This window comes from Equus caballus, chromosome 7, assembly GCF_041296265.1.
Source record: "Equus caballus isolate H_3958 breed thoroughbred chromosome 7, TB-T2T, whole genome shotgun sequence".
Classification (NCBI taxonomy): Eukaryota; Metazoa; Chordata; class Mammalia; order Perissodactyla; family Equidae; genus Equus; species Equus caballus.
Window position 1 is genome coordinate 38,313,347 of NC_091690.1, and position 16,047 is coordinate 38,329,393.

General features: G+C 35.6%; 1 protein-coding gene across 7 annotated transcripts in view; it reads right to left on the bottom strand.

Annotated features, from left to right (window-relative positions):
- ARHGAP32 (Rho GTPase activating protein 32) overlaps nucleotides 1-16,047 on the bottom strand; it is a 320,124-nt gene that overhangs the window by 162,676 nt on the left and 141,401 nt on the right. For 4 of the 7 annotated variants that reach the window (XM_070272953.1, XM_070272952.1, XM_070272954.1 and 1 more), the window contains exons 3-4: nucleotides 14,120-14,211; nucleotides 13,079-13,163 (exon numbers count right to left, since the gene is read on the bottom strand). In XM_070272953.1, coding sequence (XP_070129054.1) covers nucleotides 13,079-13,163; nucleotides 14,120-14,211 — 177 coding nt within the window. Of the gene's footprint in view, nucleotides 1-13,078; nucleotides 13,164-13,533; nucleotides 13,576-14,119; nucleotides 14,212-16,047 lie in introns of all 7 variants that reach the window. The other 3 variants (XM_070272951.1, XM_023645126.2, XM_023645124.2) reach the window with 1 other exon arrangement.

Consider the following 16,047-nt stretch of genomic DNA (forward strand, 5'->3'; position numbering starts at 1 on the left):
AGAAACTGCAATACTTAATGGTGGGTACTTTAGAAAGAGACTACCTAGTTTCAAGTCCTACTCTACCATTTACTATCTGTGTGATCCTTGGCAAGTCATCTCATCTCTCAAATATCCATCTCTAAGCTGCAGTTAAAGAAACTAACTCATAAGGTCCTTATAAGTCATCAGTCTGTTGGTCTGTCTAGTCCTTTGCCAGAATACAATTAAGAAGATAGAGAAATTCAGTAGAATAATAATTTTTTTTAAAAAAACAGAAAAAGGATACAGCAAGTAATTCACAGAAAGAGAAATACAAATGATCTACAAGCATAAAATAACGTACTTCACTCATAACTAAAAAACACAAATTACAATAAGAAAATACCATATTTCACCTACTGTATGGGCAAAAAATAAAAACATTAACAATGCTCATCATTGTGAGGAAAGATACTATCATTAACCACTGCGTAAACTAGCATATTTCAAAAATAAACTTAGAAACAACTGTCAACATTTAAATATACATACTCTTTGATCCAGCAAATCCTCTTGCAGGATTTTATTTAATGGATATATTCACATCAAGAAAACATGGACTATCCATCAATAGGGAACTGATTAAATAAATTATGGTATAATAATAAAATGAAATACTATGAAGCTGTGAAAAAGAATGAGGTAAATCAAATTACTGAAATAAAAAAATATATCCAAAACATACTTTCAAGTAAAAAAGCAATTTTCAAGGTAGTATGTATAATGGAATTCTATCTATATTTTTAAGAGGTTATATATAATTAGATAGTTATAAGTAGAGCTATATATTTAATAAATATACAAAAAAAATTCTAAACAGATATATAATAAAAAGTTAACAGGAGAGAGCATATACAGAATTTTCACTTGAATTTGTACTTTTTGTCATTCACTCTCTTTGATGTTTTATAATAAATATATATATACTCATAAGGAATATACATTCTTATCACATAAGAGCAAAATTTAAATGGTAAAAAAATTTAAAAAGCTTTTTTAAAGCAAATTTGATCTCTTCTTCAAATATAAATTCATTTATCTATTCATTGAGTAATTTGTATGTATCTGGCACTGTTTCAGATGCTGAGGTGAAAAAAAGTAGAATAAATAATAATAAAATATCCAGTATGCCAGAGGTTAGTAATTGTTATGGAGAAAAATAAATTATGGGAGAGAGATGAGGAATGTTGGTGACCAGGGGTTGCAAGCTTATGTAGGGAAAGCATACTCTCTCTGAGAAGATAACCTTTTGAGCAACTATTTAAAAAAGGGAAGTTAGCAAGTTATACAGATATCCGGAGAAAAGAGCTTTCTAGGTAGAGGAAACAGAAAGTCCAGAGGCCCGTATACTGGAGGAACGGCAGGGGCAACTGCACCCAGAACACTACCTCTTAGGGGAGAAGTAGCAGGTAGGTCAGAGAGGTTAAGGATGGAGCCTGTAAATCCTTGTAAGAAATTTTAAGGAATGTGGCTTTCACTCAGAAGAAAGTGAGAAGTAACTGAAGGGTTTTGAGAAAGGGACATGATCTGATTTACATTTGGAAAGAATCATTCTTGCTGTCCTGCCAACTATATAAGGCTATTGAAATAATCCCCCTAAAACGACAATAGCTAGCCTAAGGTGACAGCAGAGAAACAGGCAGGTGTGGTCAGATCCTGGATTTATTTTAAAGATAGAGCCAAAAATTTCGCTGATGGACTGGATGTGAAGAGTAACAGAAAGAGAGAGGTCCAAGATGACTCCAAGGTTTTGGCTGGTCTCTGGAACTGGAAAGACAAAGCTGCCATTTACCAAGATGGAGAAGACAGCAAGAGGAACAAGTCTGAGAGGAGACTGCTCTACGCATGCTAATCTGAGGCACCCATCAGTCATCCAAGTGAGGGTGCAGACAGGCCAGCTAGATCACAAGGCCGGAATTCAAGAGACATCATCAAAATTTCCTTTGTGGTCTAAATCAGTATTGGTCAAGTAAGTAAGAGACCACCAGAGAATAGACTATATTATACACGAGATTCTAAATACAAACTTCAAGGTAGACACTAAAATAAAGTACAGAACAGAGTCACAAATCATAGATAAGGAAAAATCTAAGAAACCCAGCATAAGAAATTGCAGTATTAAATGGGTAGTCTAAAGCACACAGGAAAAGAAACACGGGAAAACAAGATAATGAGCGACAGATTGACAGCATTAAGTCCACATGCATCAATAATCACTCTCAATGTGAACGGATTGAACTCTCCAATAAAAAGACACAGAGTGGCAAAATGGATTAAAGAACAAGATCCAACAATTTGGTGCCTCCAGGAAACACACCTCAGCCCCAAGGACAAACACAGACTCAGGGTGAAGGGGTGGAGGACAATACTTCAAGCAAATAGCAAGGAAAAAAAGGCAGGTGTTGCAATTCTCATATCAGACCAAGTGGATTTCAAAATAAGACAGATAAAGAGAGACACAGGGGGACAATATATAATGATTAAAGGGACACTTCATCAAGAAGAAATAACGCTTATAAATATCTATGCACCCAACACAGGAGCACCAAGATTCATAAAGCAACTATTAACAGACCTAAAGGAAGATGTTAAAAACAACACAATAATAGTAGGGGACCTCAACACCCCACTCACATCAATGGACAGATCATCCAGACAGAAAATCAACAAGGAAATAGTGGAGCTGAATGAAAAACTAAAACAATTGGACTTAATAGACATATATAGATCTCTCCACCCTGAAGGAGCTGAATACACATTCTTCTCAAGTGCACATGGAACATTCTCTACGATAGACCATATGTTGGGAAACAAGGCAAGCCTCTACAAATTTAAAAAAATTGAAATAATAACAAGCATCTTCTCAGATCATAGTGCTATAAGGCTAGAAATTAATTACAAGAAAAAAGCTGAGAAAGGCACAAAGATGTGGAGACTAAACAACACACTACTGAACAAGCAATGGATCATTGAAGAAATTAAAGAAGAAATTAAAAAATACCTGGAAACAAATGAAAATGATAGCATGCCATACCAACTCATATGGGATACAGCAAAAGCTGTATTAAGAGGAAAATTCATCGCAATACAGGCACATCTTAACAAACAAGAAAAATCCCAAATAAGCAACCTTAAAGCACACCTAACTGAACTAGAGAAAAAAGAAAAAATGAAGCCCAAAGTCAGCAGAAGGAGAGAAATAATAAAAATCAGAGCAGAAATAAATACTATTGAAACGAAAAAGGCAGTACAAAGGATCAATGAGACAAAGAGCTGGTTTTTTGAGAAGATAAATAAAATTGACAAACCACTAGCCAGACTTACAAAGAAAAAAAGGGAGAAAGCTCAAATAAACAAAATCAGAAATGAGCGAGGAGAAATAACAACAGACTCTGCAGAAATACAACAGATTATACGAGAATACTACAAAAAACTATATGCCAACAGAATGGATAACCTAGAGGAAATGGATAAATTCTTGGACTCCTACAATCTCCCAAAGCTCACTCAAGAAGAGGCAGACAATTTGAACAGACCAATCACAAGGAAAGAGATTGAAACAGCAATCAAAAACATCCCAAAGAATAAAACCCCAGGACCAGATGGCTTTCCTGGGGAATTCTACCAAACTTTCAGAGAGGATTTAATACCTATCCTTTTCAAGCTATTCCAAAAAATTAGGGAAGATGGAACACTTCCTAACACATTCTATGAGGCCAACATCATGCTGATACCAAAACCTGACAAGGACACCACGAAAAAAGAGAACTACAGGCCAATATCACTGATGAACATAGATGCAAAAATTCTAAACAAAATTTTGGCAACCAGAATTCAGCAATTCATCAAAAGAATCATACATCAGGATCAGGTGGGATTCATACCAGGGACATAGGGATGGTTCAACATCCGCAAATCAATCAACGTGATACACCACATCAACAAACTGAGGAATAAAAACCACATGATCATCTCAATAGATGCAGAGAAGGCATTTGACAAGATCCAACAGCCATTTATGATAAAAACTCTGAACAAAATGGGCATAGAAGGAAACTACCTCAACATAATAAAGGCCATATACGACAAACCCATAGCCAACATCATACTCAATGGGCAAAAACTGAACCCCATCCCCCTGAAAACAGGAACGAGACAAGGATGCCCTCTATCACCACTCTTATTTAACATAGTACTGGAGGTCCTGGCCAGAGCAATCAGGCAAGAAAAAGGAATAAAAGGAATTCAAATAGGGAGGGAAGAAGTGAAACTCTTGCTGTTTGCAGATGACATGATCTTATATGTAGAAAACCCCAAAGAATCCATTGGAAAACTGTTAGAAGTAATCAACAACTACAGCAAAGTTGCAAGGTATAAAATCAATTTGCATAAATCAGTAGCATTTCTATACTCCAGTAATGAACCAACAGAAAAAGAACTCAAGAATACAATACCATTCACAATCGCAACAAAAAGAAGAAAATACCTTGGGGTAAATTTAACTAAGGAAGTGAAGGACCTATATAATGAAAATTACAAGGCCTTTCTGAGAGAATTGGATGACGACATAAGGAGATGGAAAGACATTCCATGTACATGGATTGGAAGAATAAACATAGCTAAAATGTCCATTCTACCTAAAGCAATCTACAGATTCAACGCCATCCCAATCAGAATCCCAATGACATTCTTTACAGAATTAGAACAAAGAATCCTAAAATTCATATGGGGCAACAAAAGACCCCGAATTGCTAAAGCAATCCTGAGAAAAAAGAACAAAACGGGAGGCATCACAATCCCTGACTTCAAAACATACTACAAAGCTACAGTAATCAAAACAGCATGGTACTGGTACAAAAACAGGTGCACAGATCAATGGAACAGAATTGAAAGCCCAGAAATAAAACCACACATCTATGGACAGCTTATCTTTGACAAAGGAGCTGAGGGCATACAATGGAGAAAAGAAAGTCTTTTCAACAAATGGTGCTGGGAAAACTGGAAAGCCACATGTAAAAGAATGAAAATTGACCATTCTTTTTCACCATTCACCAAAATAAACTCAAAATGGATCAAAGACCTAAAGGTGAGACCTGAAACCATAAGGCTTCTGGAAGAAAACGTAGGCAGTACACTCTTTGACATCAGTATTAAAAGGATCTTTTCGGACACCATGCCTTCTCAGAGAAGGGAAACAATAGAAAGAATAAACAAATGGGACTTCATCAGATTAAAGAGCTTCTTCAAGGAAAATGAAAACAGGATTGAAACAAAAAAACAACCCACTAACTGGGAAAAAATATTTGCAAGTCATACATCTGACAAAGGCTTAATATCCTTAATATATAAAGAACTCTCGCAACTCAACCACAAAACATCAAACAACCCAATCAAAACATGGGCTGGAGACATGAACAGACATTTCTCCAAAAAAGATATACTGATGGCCAATAGGCACATGAAAAGATGCTCATCATCGCTGATCATCAGGGAAATGCAAATCAAAACTACATTAAGATATCACCTTACACCCGTTAGAATGACAAAAATATCTAAAACTAATAGCAACAAATGTTGGAGAGGTTGTGGAGAAAAAGGAACCCTCATACACTGCTGGTGGGAATGCAAACTGGTGCAGCCACTATGGAAAACAGTATGGAGATTCCTCAAAAAACTAAAAATTGAACTACCATACGATCCAGCCATCCCACTACTGGGTATTTATCCAAAGAGCCTGAAGTCAGCAATCCCAAAAGTCCTGTGCACCCCAATGTTTATTGCAGCACTGTTTACAATAGCCAAGACGTGGAAGCAACCTAAGTGCCCATCAACAGACGAATGGATAAAGAAGATGTGGTACATATATACAATGGAATACTACTCAGCTGCAAAACAGAACAAAATCATTCCATTTGCAATAACATGGATGGACCTTGAGAGAATTATGTTAAGTGAAATAAGCCAGCGAGAGAAAGACAATCTGTGTATGACTCCACTCATATGAGGAATTTAAAACTATGGACCAAGAACAGTTTAGTGGATACCAGGGGAAAGGTGGGGTGGGGGGTGGGCACAAAGGGTGAAGTGGTGCACCTACAACATGACTGACAAACATTAATGTACAATTGAAATTTCACAAGATTGTAACCTATCAATAACTCAATAAAAATAATAATAAAAAAAAAAGAAACACTGCCTCTGTGTATAGCAACAATCCACTGAAAAAACACTCCACGTGACTTTTTAGGGTGACACGTGAGTAAAGAACAGCAAAGCTCTTAAGAATAAAAAAAAATTTCTTTTGTATGTTACATAGTAGTGATATTACTGGTCCAAATTAACTCTTATACCTAAATTATTTTATAAGCAACTATGTCTTTCACTCTAAAAAACTGAGAATCAGAATTTATGTATAAATATAGAATTATAGGATTAAAGATATATAGGATTAAGAATAATAATTTTCATTTTAGAACTGAAAGCCTTAAAGTTAATAATAATTTTGTCCTGATTTAAAAAATCTAGTGGACAGTGACATATTCTAGGACAAAATGGCTTATTGCAACTATAAATTTTCAATATCGGAAGTGTAGAAAGAGCTATTAATCTGAACACGAGAAACCTGTAAGTCCAAGAGAAATTCCTAAGATCAGAGTGAAAAGAAGAAGGTACATAACCACAGAACGTCCCACAACTGGCACATATTCGAAGGCAACAAGTGAATCAGTAATCTGACAGTATGAACATCCTACTGGGATATAAGAGAGCTGCCAACAATAAGGCTGATACCAATTCCAAACATATTTTACTAAGTTCTCCTACCTTTTTCTCCTCAGACCACAGTCAATCTTACGTTAAAAATGAGTTAAGTATTCTGGGAAGGAGGATTCTGGGAAGACAGGAGTAGGAAGCACCAGGAATGTCCCGCCTAGACAATAACTGCACTGGCAGAACCTGTCTGACGTAATTATTTTCTAACTCTGCAGCCTATTGAAGGCTTGCGATTTCTAGGGGAAGGCTTGGATGGTAAATTGCGGTTAATTTTGGTCAGTTTCAGCTCTTAGTACAGTAGCAGCAACACATCCTCAACCCCTCAGCATTCGAGGCAACCATGCATGCATTTGAGGAGCAGCTTGCATGTACCTTGCAGGAGTCAGGGTGGGCAAAAAAGACCCTGTCCTAAAAATATCAAGGATCTGTGCTCTGATCACTGATTGTTGCTTCTGACTCCAGAGGTGCAAACAAAGAGGCATGGCCATTGTTGCTGCACCTCCCCATACTGTTGCAAGCCCCGTCCCCACCAGCTGAAGTCATTTCCACGGAATTTAAAAGGCAAATGCTCTTTTTCCCCCCTTAATTTTTCTCTTTTTCCCCTTTGAGGAGCTGACATTATAGACTAGAACATTCAAAAGCAACTGTAAATATGTGGAATATTAGAAAGTGACCACATAAGCCCAAGGAAAAGCTCAGGCTCAGAACACATCTGAGAAGACCTTAAGTTTACACCTCAGGCTAATCAGTGGCACAGAGTGAGCCTAAAACAATTAAAAAAAAACAAAAACAAAAACAAAAAACAGCAAACCCTGGGGAAGGGGGAGAATCTGATTTCCAGAGGTAACGCTTTATTACATTCAAATGTCCAAATTGAATCAACAAAAAACCACAAGGCATACAAAGAAACAGAAAAGTATGGCCCATTTGAAGAAAAAAATAAATCAATAGAAACTCTCCCTAAAAAAGAAGTGACGGTGGATCTACTCAAAAAAGACTTTAGGACAACTGTCTTAAAGATGCCCAAAAAAACCAAAGGAAGATGCGGAGAAAGTCAAGAAAATGATGTATGAACAAAATGGAAATATCAACAAAGAGATAGAAAATCTAAAAAGAAATTCTGTGCCTGAAAGTACAATAACTACAATGAAAACATCACAAGAGGGACTTAGAAGAAAGAAGAAAGACTCAGAGAACCTGAAGATGTGACAATGTAAATTAATTATTGAGTGTGAGGAACAGAAAGAAAAAAGAGTGAAGAAAAGTGAAGAGAGTCTAAGAGACCTATGGGACTCAATTCCATAGGCATTGTGGGAGTCTTAAAACAAGAACTGAGACAAAAGGACAGAGAGAATATTTGAAGAAATAATAACAGAAAACTTCCCAAATTTGATTAAAGACATGAACATAAGCATCAAAGAAGCTCAACAAATTCCAGGTAAGAGGAATTCAAAAAGACCCATACCAAGGCACATTATAATCAAACTTTCAGAAGTCTAAAACAATGAGAGAATCTTAAAAGCAGCAAGAAAGAAGCAACTAGTCACATACAAAGGATCCTGAATAAGATTATCAGGAGATTTCTTATCAGAAACTTTGGAGGCCAGAAGATAGTGGGCTAATATATTCAAATTACTAAAAGAATAAAATTGCCACCTAAGAATATTACATCCAGCAACATTATCCTTCAAAAGTGAGAGATAAATTAAGACATTCCCTGATAAACAAAAGCTGAGCAAGTTCAGTATCATTATACCTACTCTGCAAGAAATGTAAAAGGGATCCTGCAAGCTGAAATGAAAGGACACTTGACAGTAACCAGAAGCCATATGAAAAAACAAAGACCTCAGTAAAGGTAAATACATGGAAAATTAGAAAAGCTAGTATTATTGTAACAACGGTCTGTAACTCCACTTTTTGTTTTCTCCATGATTTAAGAGATTAACACCTTTTTTAAAAATTATAAGTCTAAAAGCTAGTATTTTAACTTCAGTTTGTAACTCCATATTTTGTTTTCTACATAATTTAAGAGACTAATGCATTTAAAAGAATTATTAACTTATGTTTTGGGGCACACAATGTTTGAAGATGTAATTGTATGACATCAACAACCGAAAGGGGTGGGGACCAAGCTGTAAAGGAGGAGAGTTTTTGTATGTTATTGAAGTTAAGTTGATATAAATTCAAATTAGACTCATAAATTTAAGATGTTAAACGTAATTCCCATGGTAACCACAAAGAAAATAGCTATAGAATATACACAAAAGGAAATGAGAAAATAAGTTAAACCTTTCACTAAAAAAAATAAACTAAAAGCAAAAGATGACACTAATGCAGAAAATTAGGAAGAAGAAATCTATAATGAACATGGAAAACAAATAACCAAATGACAGTAATTACTTACCTGTAATTACTTTAAATGTACTGGATTAAACTCTCCAATCAGAAGACAGAGATGGGCAGAATGGATTTAAAAAACATGCTCCAACTATATGCTATCTAGAAGACTGACTTTAGATCAAAATACACAAATAGTTCATATAGAGAATTCCTAACACTCAACAACAAAAAAAACAAACAACCCAATTTAAAAATGGGCAAAGGACTTGAATAGAAATTTCTCCAAAGAAGATACACAAATGGACAATAAGCACATGAAAAGATGCTCAATATCATTAATCATTAGGGAAATGAAAATCTCATTAGTTTGACAAAAATGTTCAAAGATATCATATATATGGTCACCCAGAACTTTGTCTCTTAGAAGTGTTTGATTGCAAGTATCCCATGGTGATATTTTGCATATCTCTATTAACCCATCATGCCATGGACTATCCGTGCTCCCTTTACTATTGGAAATAGACGTATTAGTCCCTTTGATCTAATCACATTGGAGAATCGAAGGTGGGAAATGGGAGTGGCATGACTCAATATTACTCACAGTGACTCACTAGCAAAATTTTTGCTTCCTGTCCCCACAACTGCATCCTCTGCTGACCTAGAGACCTTAGTTCCAAAGGGAGGAATGTTTCCACCAGAAGATACACAATGATTCCACTGAACTGAAAGTTAAGACTGCCGCCCAGCCACTTAGAGTTCGTTATGCCTCTAAATCAACAGACAAAGAAGGGAGTTAAGACGTTGGCTGAGGTGACTGATCCTGACTACCCAGGGGAAACTGGACTGCTACTCCACAATGGAAGAGCATGTCTGGAACATGAGAGAGCTCTTACAGCATCTCTTAGTATCTAGTATTATTATGCCCTGTCATTAAACTCAGTGGAAAATTATAAGAATCCAATTCACATAGGACTATTAATGGCCAGACTCAGAATGAAGATTTGGGTCAGCACACCAGGTAAAGAACCACAACAACTAGCTGAACTTCTTGCTGAAGGCAAAGGGAATATGGAATGAGTTGTGGAAGAAGGCAATTACAATACCAGCTACAACCAAATGACCAGTTGTAGAAACAAGGACTGTAATTACCATGAGCATTTCCTCCTTATTTTTGTTATGAACATGTTTGTGTGTGTGTGTGTGTGTGCATGGCATCTATCTTTGTTTTCTTCCCTCTCTTACTGCCTTATGTAACATAAGATTTATATCATGGTATTTAAGTATTTTTAACTTTACATCATAGTATTTAAGTTATAGGATATCAAGAAGAGTAAACATTACCCAAGGACTTTGAATCCTTGTGCTTCTGGTTGTATAAAAAAATAGTTAATCATGTTAGGCAGAAGTATGACCTTGTTATTGTCTTTATTTGGAGATTAAGTATGGTTTAAGGAGTGCCAAGATGACAAAGGGCAGACTGTGATAGTTAATTTTATGTCACCTTTAGCTGAAACTTTATTTCAAATGTTTCTGTGAAGTCACTTTTTAGATAAGATTAGCATTTAAGTCAGTAGACTCTGAGTAAAGCAGATCACCTTTCACAATGTGAGTGGGCCTTGTCCGACAGATGAAGGTCTTAATAGAAAAATAGACTGACTCCTCTGAAGAGGGAACTCTGCTAGCAGACAGACGCCCTTGGACTCAAACTGCAAGATCAACTCTTCCCTTGGTCTTCAGCCAACTCTGGAGATTTTAGACTTACCAAGTCTCCACAATCACGTGAGCCGATTCCTTAAAATAAATCTCTTTCTCTCTCTCTCTCTCTCTCCCCCCCCCCCCCCCCCACTCTCTTTCTCTCTCTCTCTACACACACACACAACTGGTTCTGTTTTACTGGAGAACTCTGACTACTACAGTTAGTCATATTTTAAAATAATAAAATTGGACTCCTTGCAAAAAAGACTGGTGGGTACTACAGTGTTAAAATGTTGAAATACTGGACCACCAATGATCTACACAACTAGAGAGGCAATGCTTTGCACAGGAGAAGGCCAGCAGGACTCAGCTCCAGTGCCATGGTTAATATTCATTCTGACTGGTCAACACACCAGGGGTTCAAAATTTTTCACATCACTCCTTTTCACACTATACATAAAGATCAATTCCAAGTAACTTGAATCTTAAAGTCAAAATTATAAAGTTTTTAGGAAAAAATATAAGACAATATCTTAATAACTTCAGAGCAGAGAAGAACATCTTAAACATGACTGAAAAACTACAAGTCAGAAGGTTTGTACATACATACTACATAAAATACATAAAATAAACAACGCCTGTACAATGAAAGCAGCATAGAGTGAAAAAATATGCCACAACATAGGAGAAGCTGTTCTTAGCTCACATACAAAAACAATAAAGGACCAGATGGAACATAAAAGGACTAAGATCCAAAATATGTAAAGCATTCCCATGAATGAATAAGAAAAATATAAGCAAATCTATAAAACAAAATAAGCAAATGACTTCATCTAGAGTTTTAAAAACTAGGAATCTAAAATGCCCAATAAATATTTGAAAAGATGTTCAACTGCATTAGAAATTAGGAGACTGCCAATTAAAATTTAATGAGAGAGAATTACATCTCCATCAGATTAGTAAAAATTAAAAAGTATCAAACAACCAAGAGTTGGCAAGGATGTGAACAACTCTCATTTACTACTTATACGAGCATAAATTAGTAAATGACTTTAAAAAGTAGTTTGGCTCTACTTATAAAGCTGGACTTGTGGGCACACTATAACCCTAAAATTCCACTCCCAGGTATATACCATGAGAAACTCCTGCAGAATTGCACCAGGTTCAGAGAGATGCTGGTTAGCCAAAAACTAACAACTCAAATTTCAAAGAAACAAAATAATGGATAAATTATTTGTGATATATGCATGCTATGAATTAATATACTGTAGTAAACAAACTGAACCAACTATAACTGCTCACGTCTACAGGGATAAACATCACCATGTGAAATCAAAGAAGCCAGAAAGAACACATGCGATAATGAAGCCCTCCTTGGTAGCATATTTCAACCTACGCCAGCATCCCTGAGCCTCCTTATCCTGTTCTACTTTTTGCCATAGCTCTTATTCTCTTGGCAATCCTTTATGCTCTTCAAGAATGGGTCTCTGATTTTAGTGCTGCTCACTAATATAACCAAAGCACCTAAAAATAGTGCCTGGCACATAGTACTTGCTCAATAAATATTTGCTGAGTGAATTAGAATAATTCCAATTACATAAAGTTTAAAGCAGGCAAACCTAAACACCGTATTGATTAGGGACGCATACAGATAGTAAAACAATAAAAAAATGTAAGGTAATGAATATACAAGTCATGGTGTAAGTCACCTCTAGGGTAGGGAAGGCATGTGCAACACAGGAGGGACACAGAGGAAATCTGCTTCTTAACCTGGGCTTCAAAATGTACATATATAGTTATGTAATGTATATGTATACATGAATATGCTTTGAATACATATATATGCACATACACACTATACACTTCACAATAAGAAAAAAACATTGAAAGAAATTCCATTAGCACTTCTCCCCCCGCCCCTGCTTCACTTCACCCCAACTGCGATTTATCAATCACTGCTACCACCCAACACAAGAGCCAGGTAACAACTAGAATAGTTCATGCTATAAAACAGTGGCAAACTCTGTTCAGAAATCTAATAGAAATTCTGAGATTTACATTGACTCTATTATACTGTTTCCCCATGAATCAGAAGTCATCAGGCATCAAGTATTAGCCAACAGAAGAGAATAAAAGTCTTCACATCAACCGATAAGACACTGATAGAAAAAACTACTTCAAAGTGTCACCTGTCAGATATATAGATATAGATATATATTAATTTAGTATGTAGGAAATATTTCAAATATACCTGTATGCTGCCAAACTCAACGTTCTCATAATGGAAATGTGCACATTCAGCCATCTTCGGAAAGTGACCTTTAGTGAAGGGTAACCTGAAGCACATGAAATACATAAGTGAGATACAAGACACTGGAATTGTCAAAATTACTACACCTAAGGAGAAAATAAAATGTGTTTAAGAGCTCATGCAAGCAAAACTATTTAATAAGCACATGCGCATGAGCACACATATATCCACACAAACCTTTTCAGAAATACACTGAATCAAATGAAAACTAGAGCTAGCGCACAGGCCAAAACCAAAAAAAAAAAATTAAAAAGCATTACTAGACTCTCCTAATCTTGAACCAAGTCAATGATCATAGAAAAACTAAATTTTCAGTGAATGTTATGGAAACTGTGAATGGCCAGCTTCTAACGAGAAGCAGCATTCCCACCACAAAATACAAAACCAGATTTTACCTGTGAATGTTGTCGCAGCCCATCAGTCCGGGATTGGTGGGTCTGGATGTGCAGAATGAACATTTTTAACCTTGTCTTTTCTATACTTAAAATGAAAACATAGCTATCTAACCTTCTAGCAAGTAAAAGGATGGTTTTTCTTTTTAAAACTGAAACAAACACCTTCCGATAGCTCACCTAAGAGTCAACTGCTGACATGCATTCAGGCTTTCTCAAAGCAAAGCTGAGATATGCCAATCTTATAACTCCAGCAACAAAGCTGATTTTTCTAAATGCACGGGAGCACATATTAAAAGGACCAAGAAAGACACACTTGAATGGTTCCTGTTGAACAAATGCAACCTAACAGACAATGACATAAAGTTGTTGCAAGAACAAAATTGAAGTGTATTTTTAGACAAGTGGACTATCTTCAGATCTATTCCACTAACTGTTGAGTCATAATTTAAGGCTTAATAGTACAATTTAATGTATGAAGAGTAAGAGCCTCTTTACTCAGAAACCTAAACAAAACTTTTAAGAACATTAAAGAACTAATTTCCATTTATAGGAATTCATTTAAAACCCACTGTAAAAGTATACTTACTTTTTCACATGTTTAACCTTCATACTGGCTGTACTGCCACATGTCTTAAGACTAAGGTCTCCAGAAATCTCTGGAACGTCTGCTCCTCTTGCCTTAAAAAAAATAAAGATAAAAGAATTATGACTACTCCTTTAGCGTGAATATGTTTTTAAAAGCAGATTATAGTTAATTTTAACAGTTCTGCTGACTCCGTACCAACAGCAATACATATTGATTTAATGATCTCTTAAAATTGTAACTAACTTGTTTTAATTATTAAAAATAAGGGAAAAAATTCACCTAATTTAAATATTTAACTTTACTGTATTAGGAAAAATTTCCTGTGAAAATAAGACTTTTCATGCTCTTATAATCAAATTTCAAAATCAGCTATTATAATATGTGTCTCAGCACAAAACTAAAATCTCCCCACGGAGTTGCTAGAATAAAACAACCTTGGTCACAGTGATTAATAGTTAAAACGGTAATATGAACATAATTCAGAGATCACAACAAGCACTTCTCACACCAAAATTTGAAAGTGACATCTAAGTCCTTAGTCTGCCAGAGTTTTCAAAATGGTGATTTTTTAACTTCAGTGACAAATTCAGCTGCACCATTTTAAAAACAAAAACTGGAAAATCAAAAGGTTCTTTACACTCCAGACAAAATAAACAGTAAATCCAAATATCCACCTTAAAAAACAAATTTATGCTATATTATCTACAAATTGTCACAGAAAACTTTTAATTATTAATGCCAATGCCACATGACATAATAGGGAAGAATCATACGGGATGAGCAGTTAAATCGAGTTAGGAGATTCACAAAGAAACCGTGGTACATATATATACAATGGAATACTATTCAGCCATAAAAAAGAATGAAATCTTGCCATTTATGACAACACGGATGGACCTTCAGGACATTATACTAAGGGAAATAAGCCAACAGAGAAAGACAAATACTGTATAATCTCACTTATATGTGGAATCAAAAAAACAATCCCATAGATAATAGAGAACAGATTGGTGGTTGCATGGTGGGGGGGCGGGTAAACGGGTGAAGGAGGTAAAAAAGTACAAACTTCCAGCTATAAAATAAACAAGTCATGGGGATGTAATATATAGCATGGCAACTATAGTTAATAATACTGTATAGCATATTTGAAAGTTGCTAAGAGTAGATCTTAAAGTTCTCATCACAAGGAAAAGAAGTTATATAACCATGTATGGCGACGGATGTTAACTACACTTTGTGGTGATCATTTCACAATGTATACAAATATTGAAATCATGATACTGTACACCTGAAACTAATATAGCATTGTACGTCAATTATGCATCAATGAAAAAAAAATTTTAAAAAAAGAAGAGATTCACAGTATGAACTGAACTTTTAAAAATGTTTTCTTATTAAAAAAAGTAGCCAAGAGAGTCTGGATAAATATTAAAAGCCATAACTTTCAAAGATATGAGGTAAAAATGTATGAACGTATAAGAATTAACCCTTTATACGTATCATTAGAGTCCACCGGACCAAATTTTTTTTTGAGGTTTTTGTCCTTAGTATGGTTAAACTTAATAAACTTACTAAAGTTAATAATAAACTTAGCAAGTTTACTTATAGGGTAGATATTTCACAACCAATCATTCTTAGAAGTCTTTTTATTCGTTTTTAGAAATCTTCCAAAGTAAAAAGAAAAATTTTCCTTTTTTCGGGGGGAGGGGCAAGATTGGCCCTGAGCTAATATCTATTGTCAATCTTCCTTTTTTAATTCTTCTTCTCCCGAAGGCCCCCCAGTACACAGTTGTATATCCTAGCTGTAAGTCGTGCTAGTTCTTCTAAATGGGACACCACCTCAGCATGGCTTTATGAGCAGTGCTAGGTCTGTGCCCAGGATCCAAACTGGCAAGCCCCAGGCTGCCGAAGCCAAGTATGCGAACTTA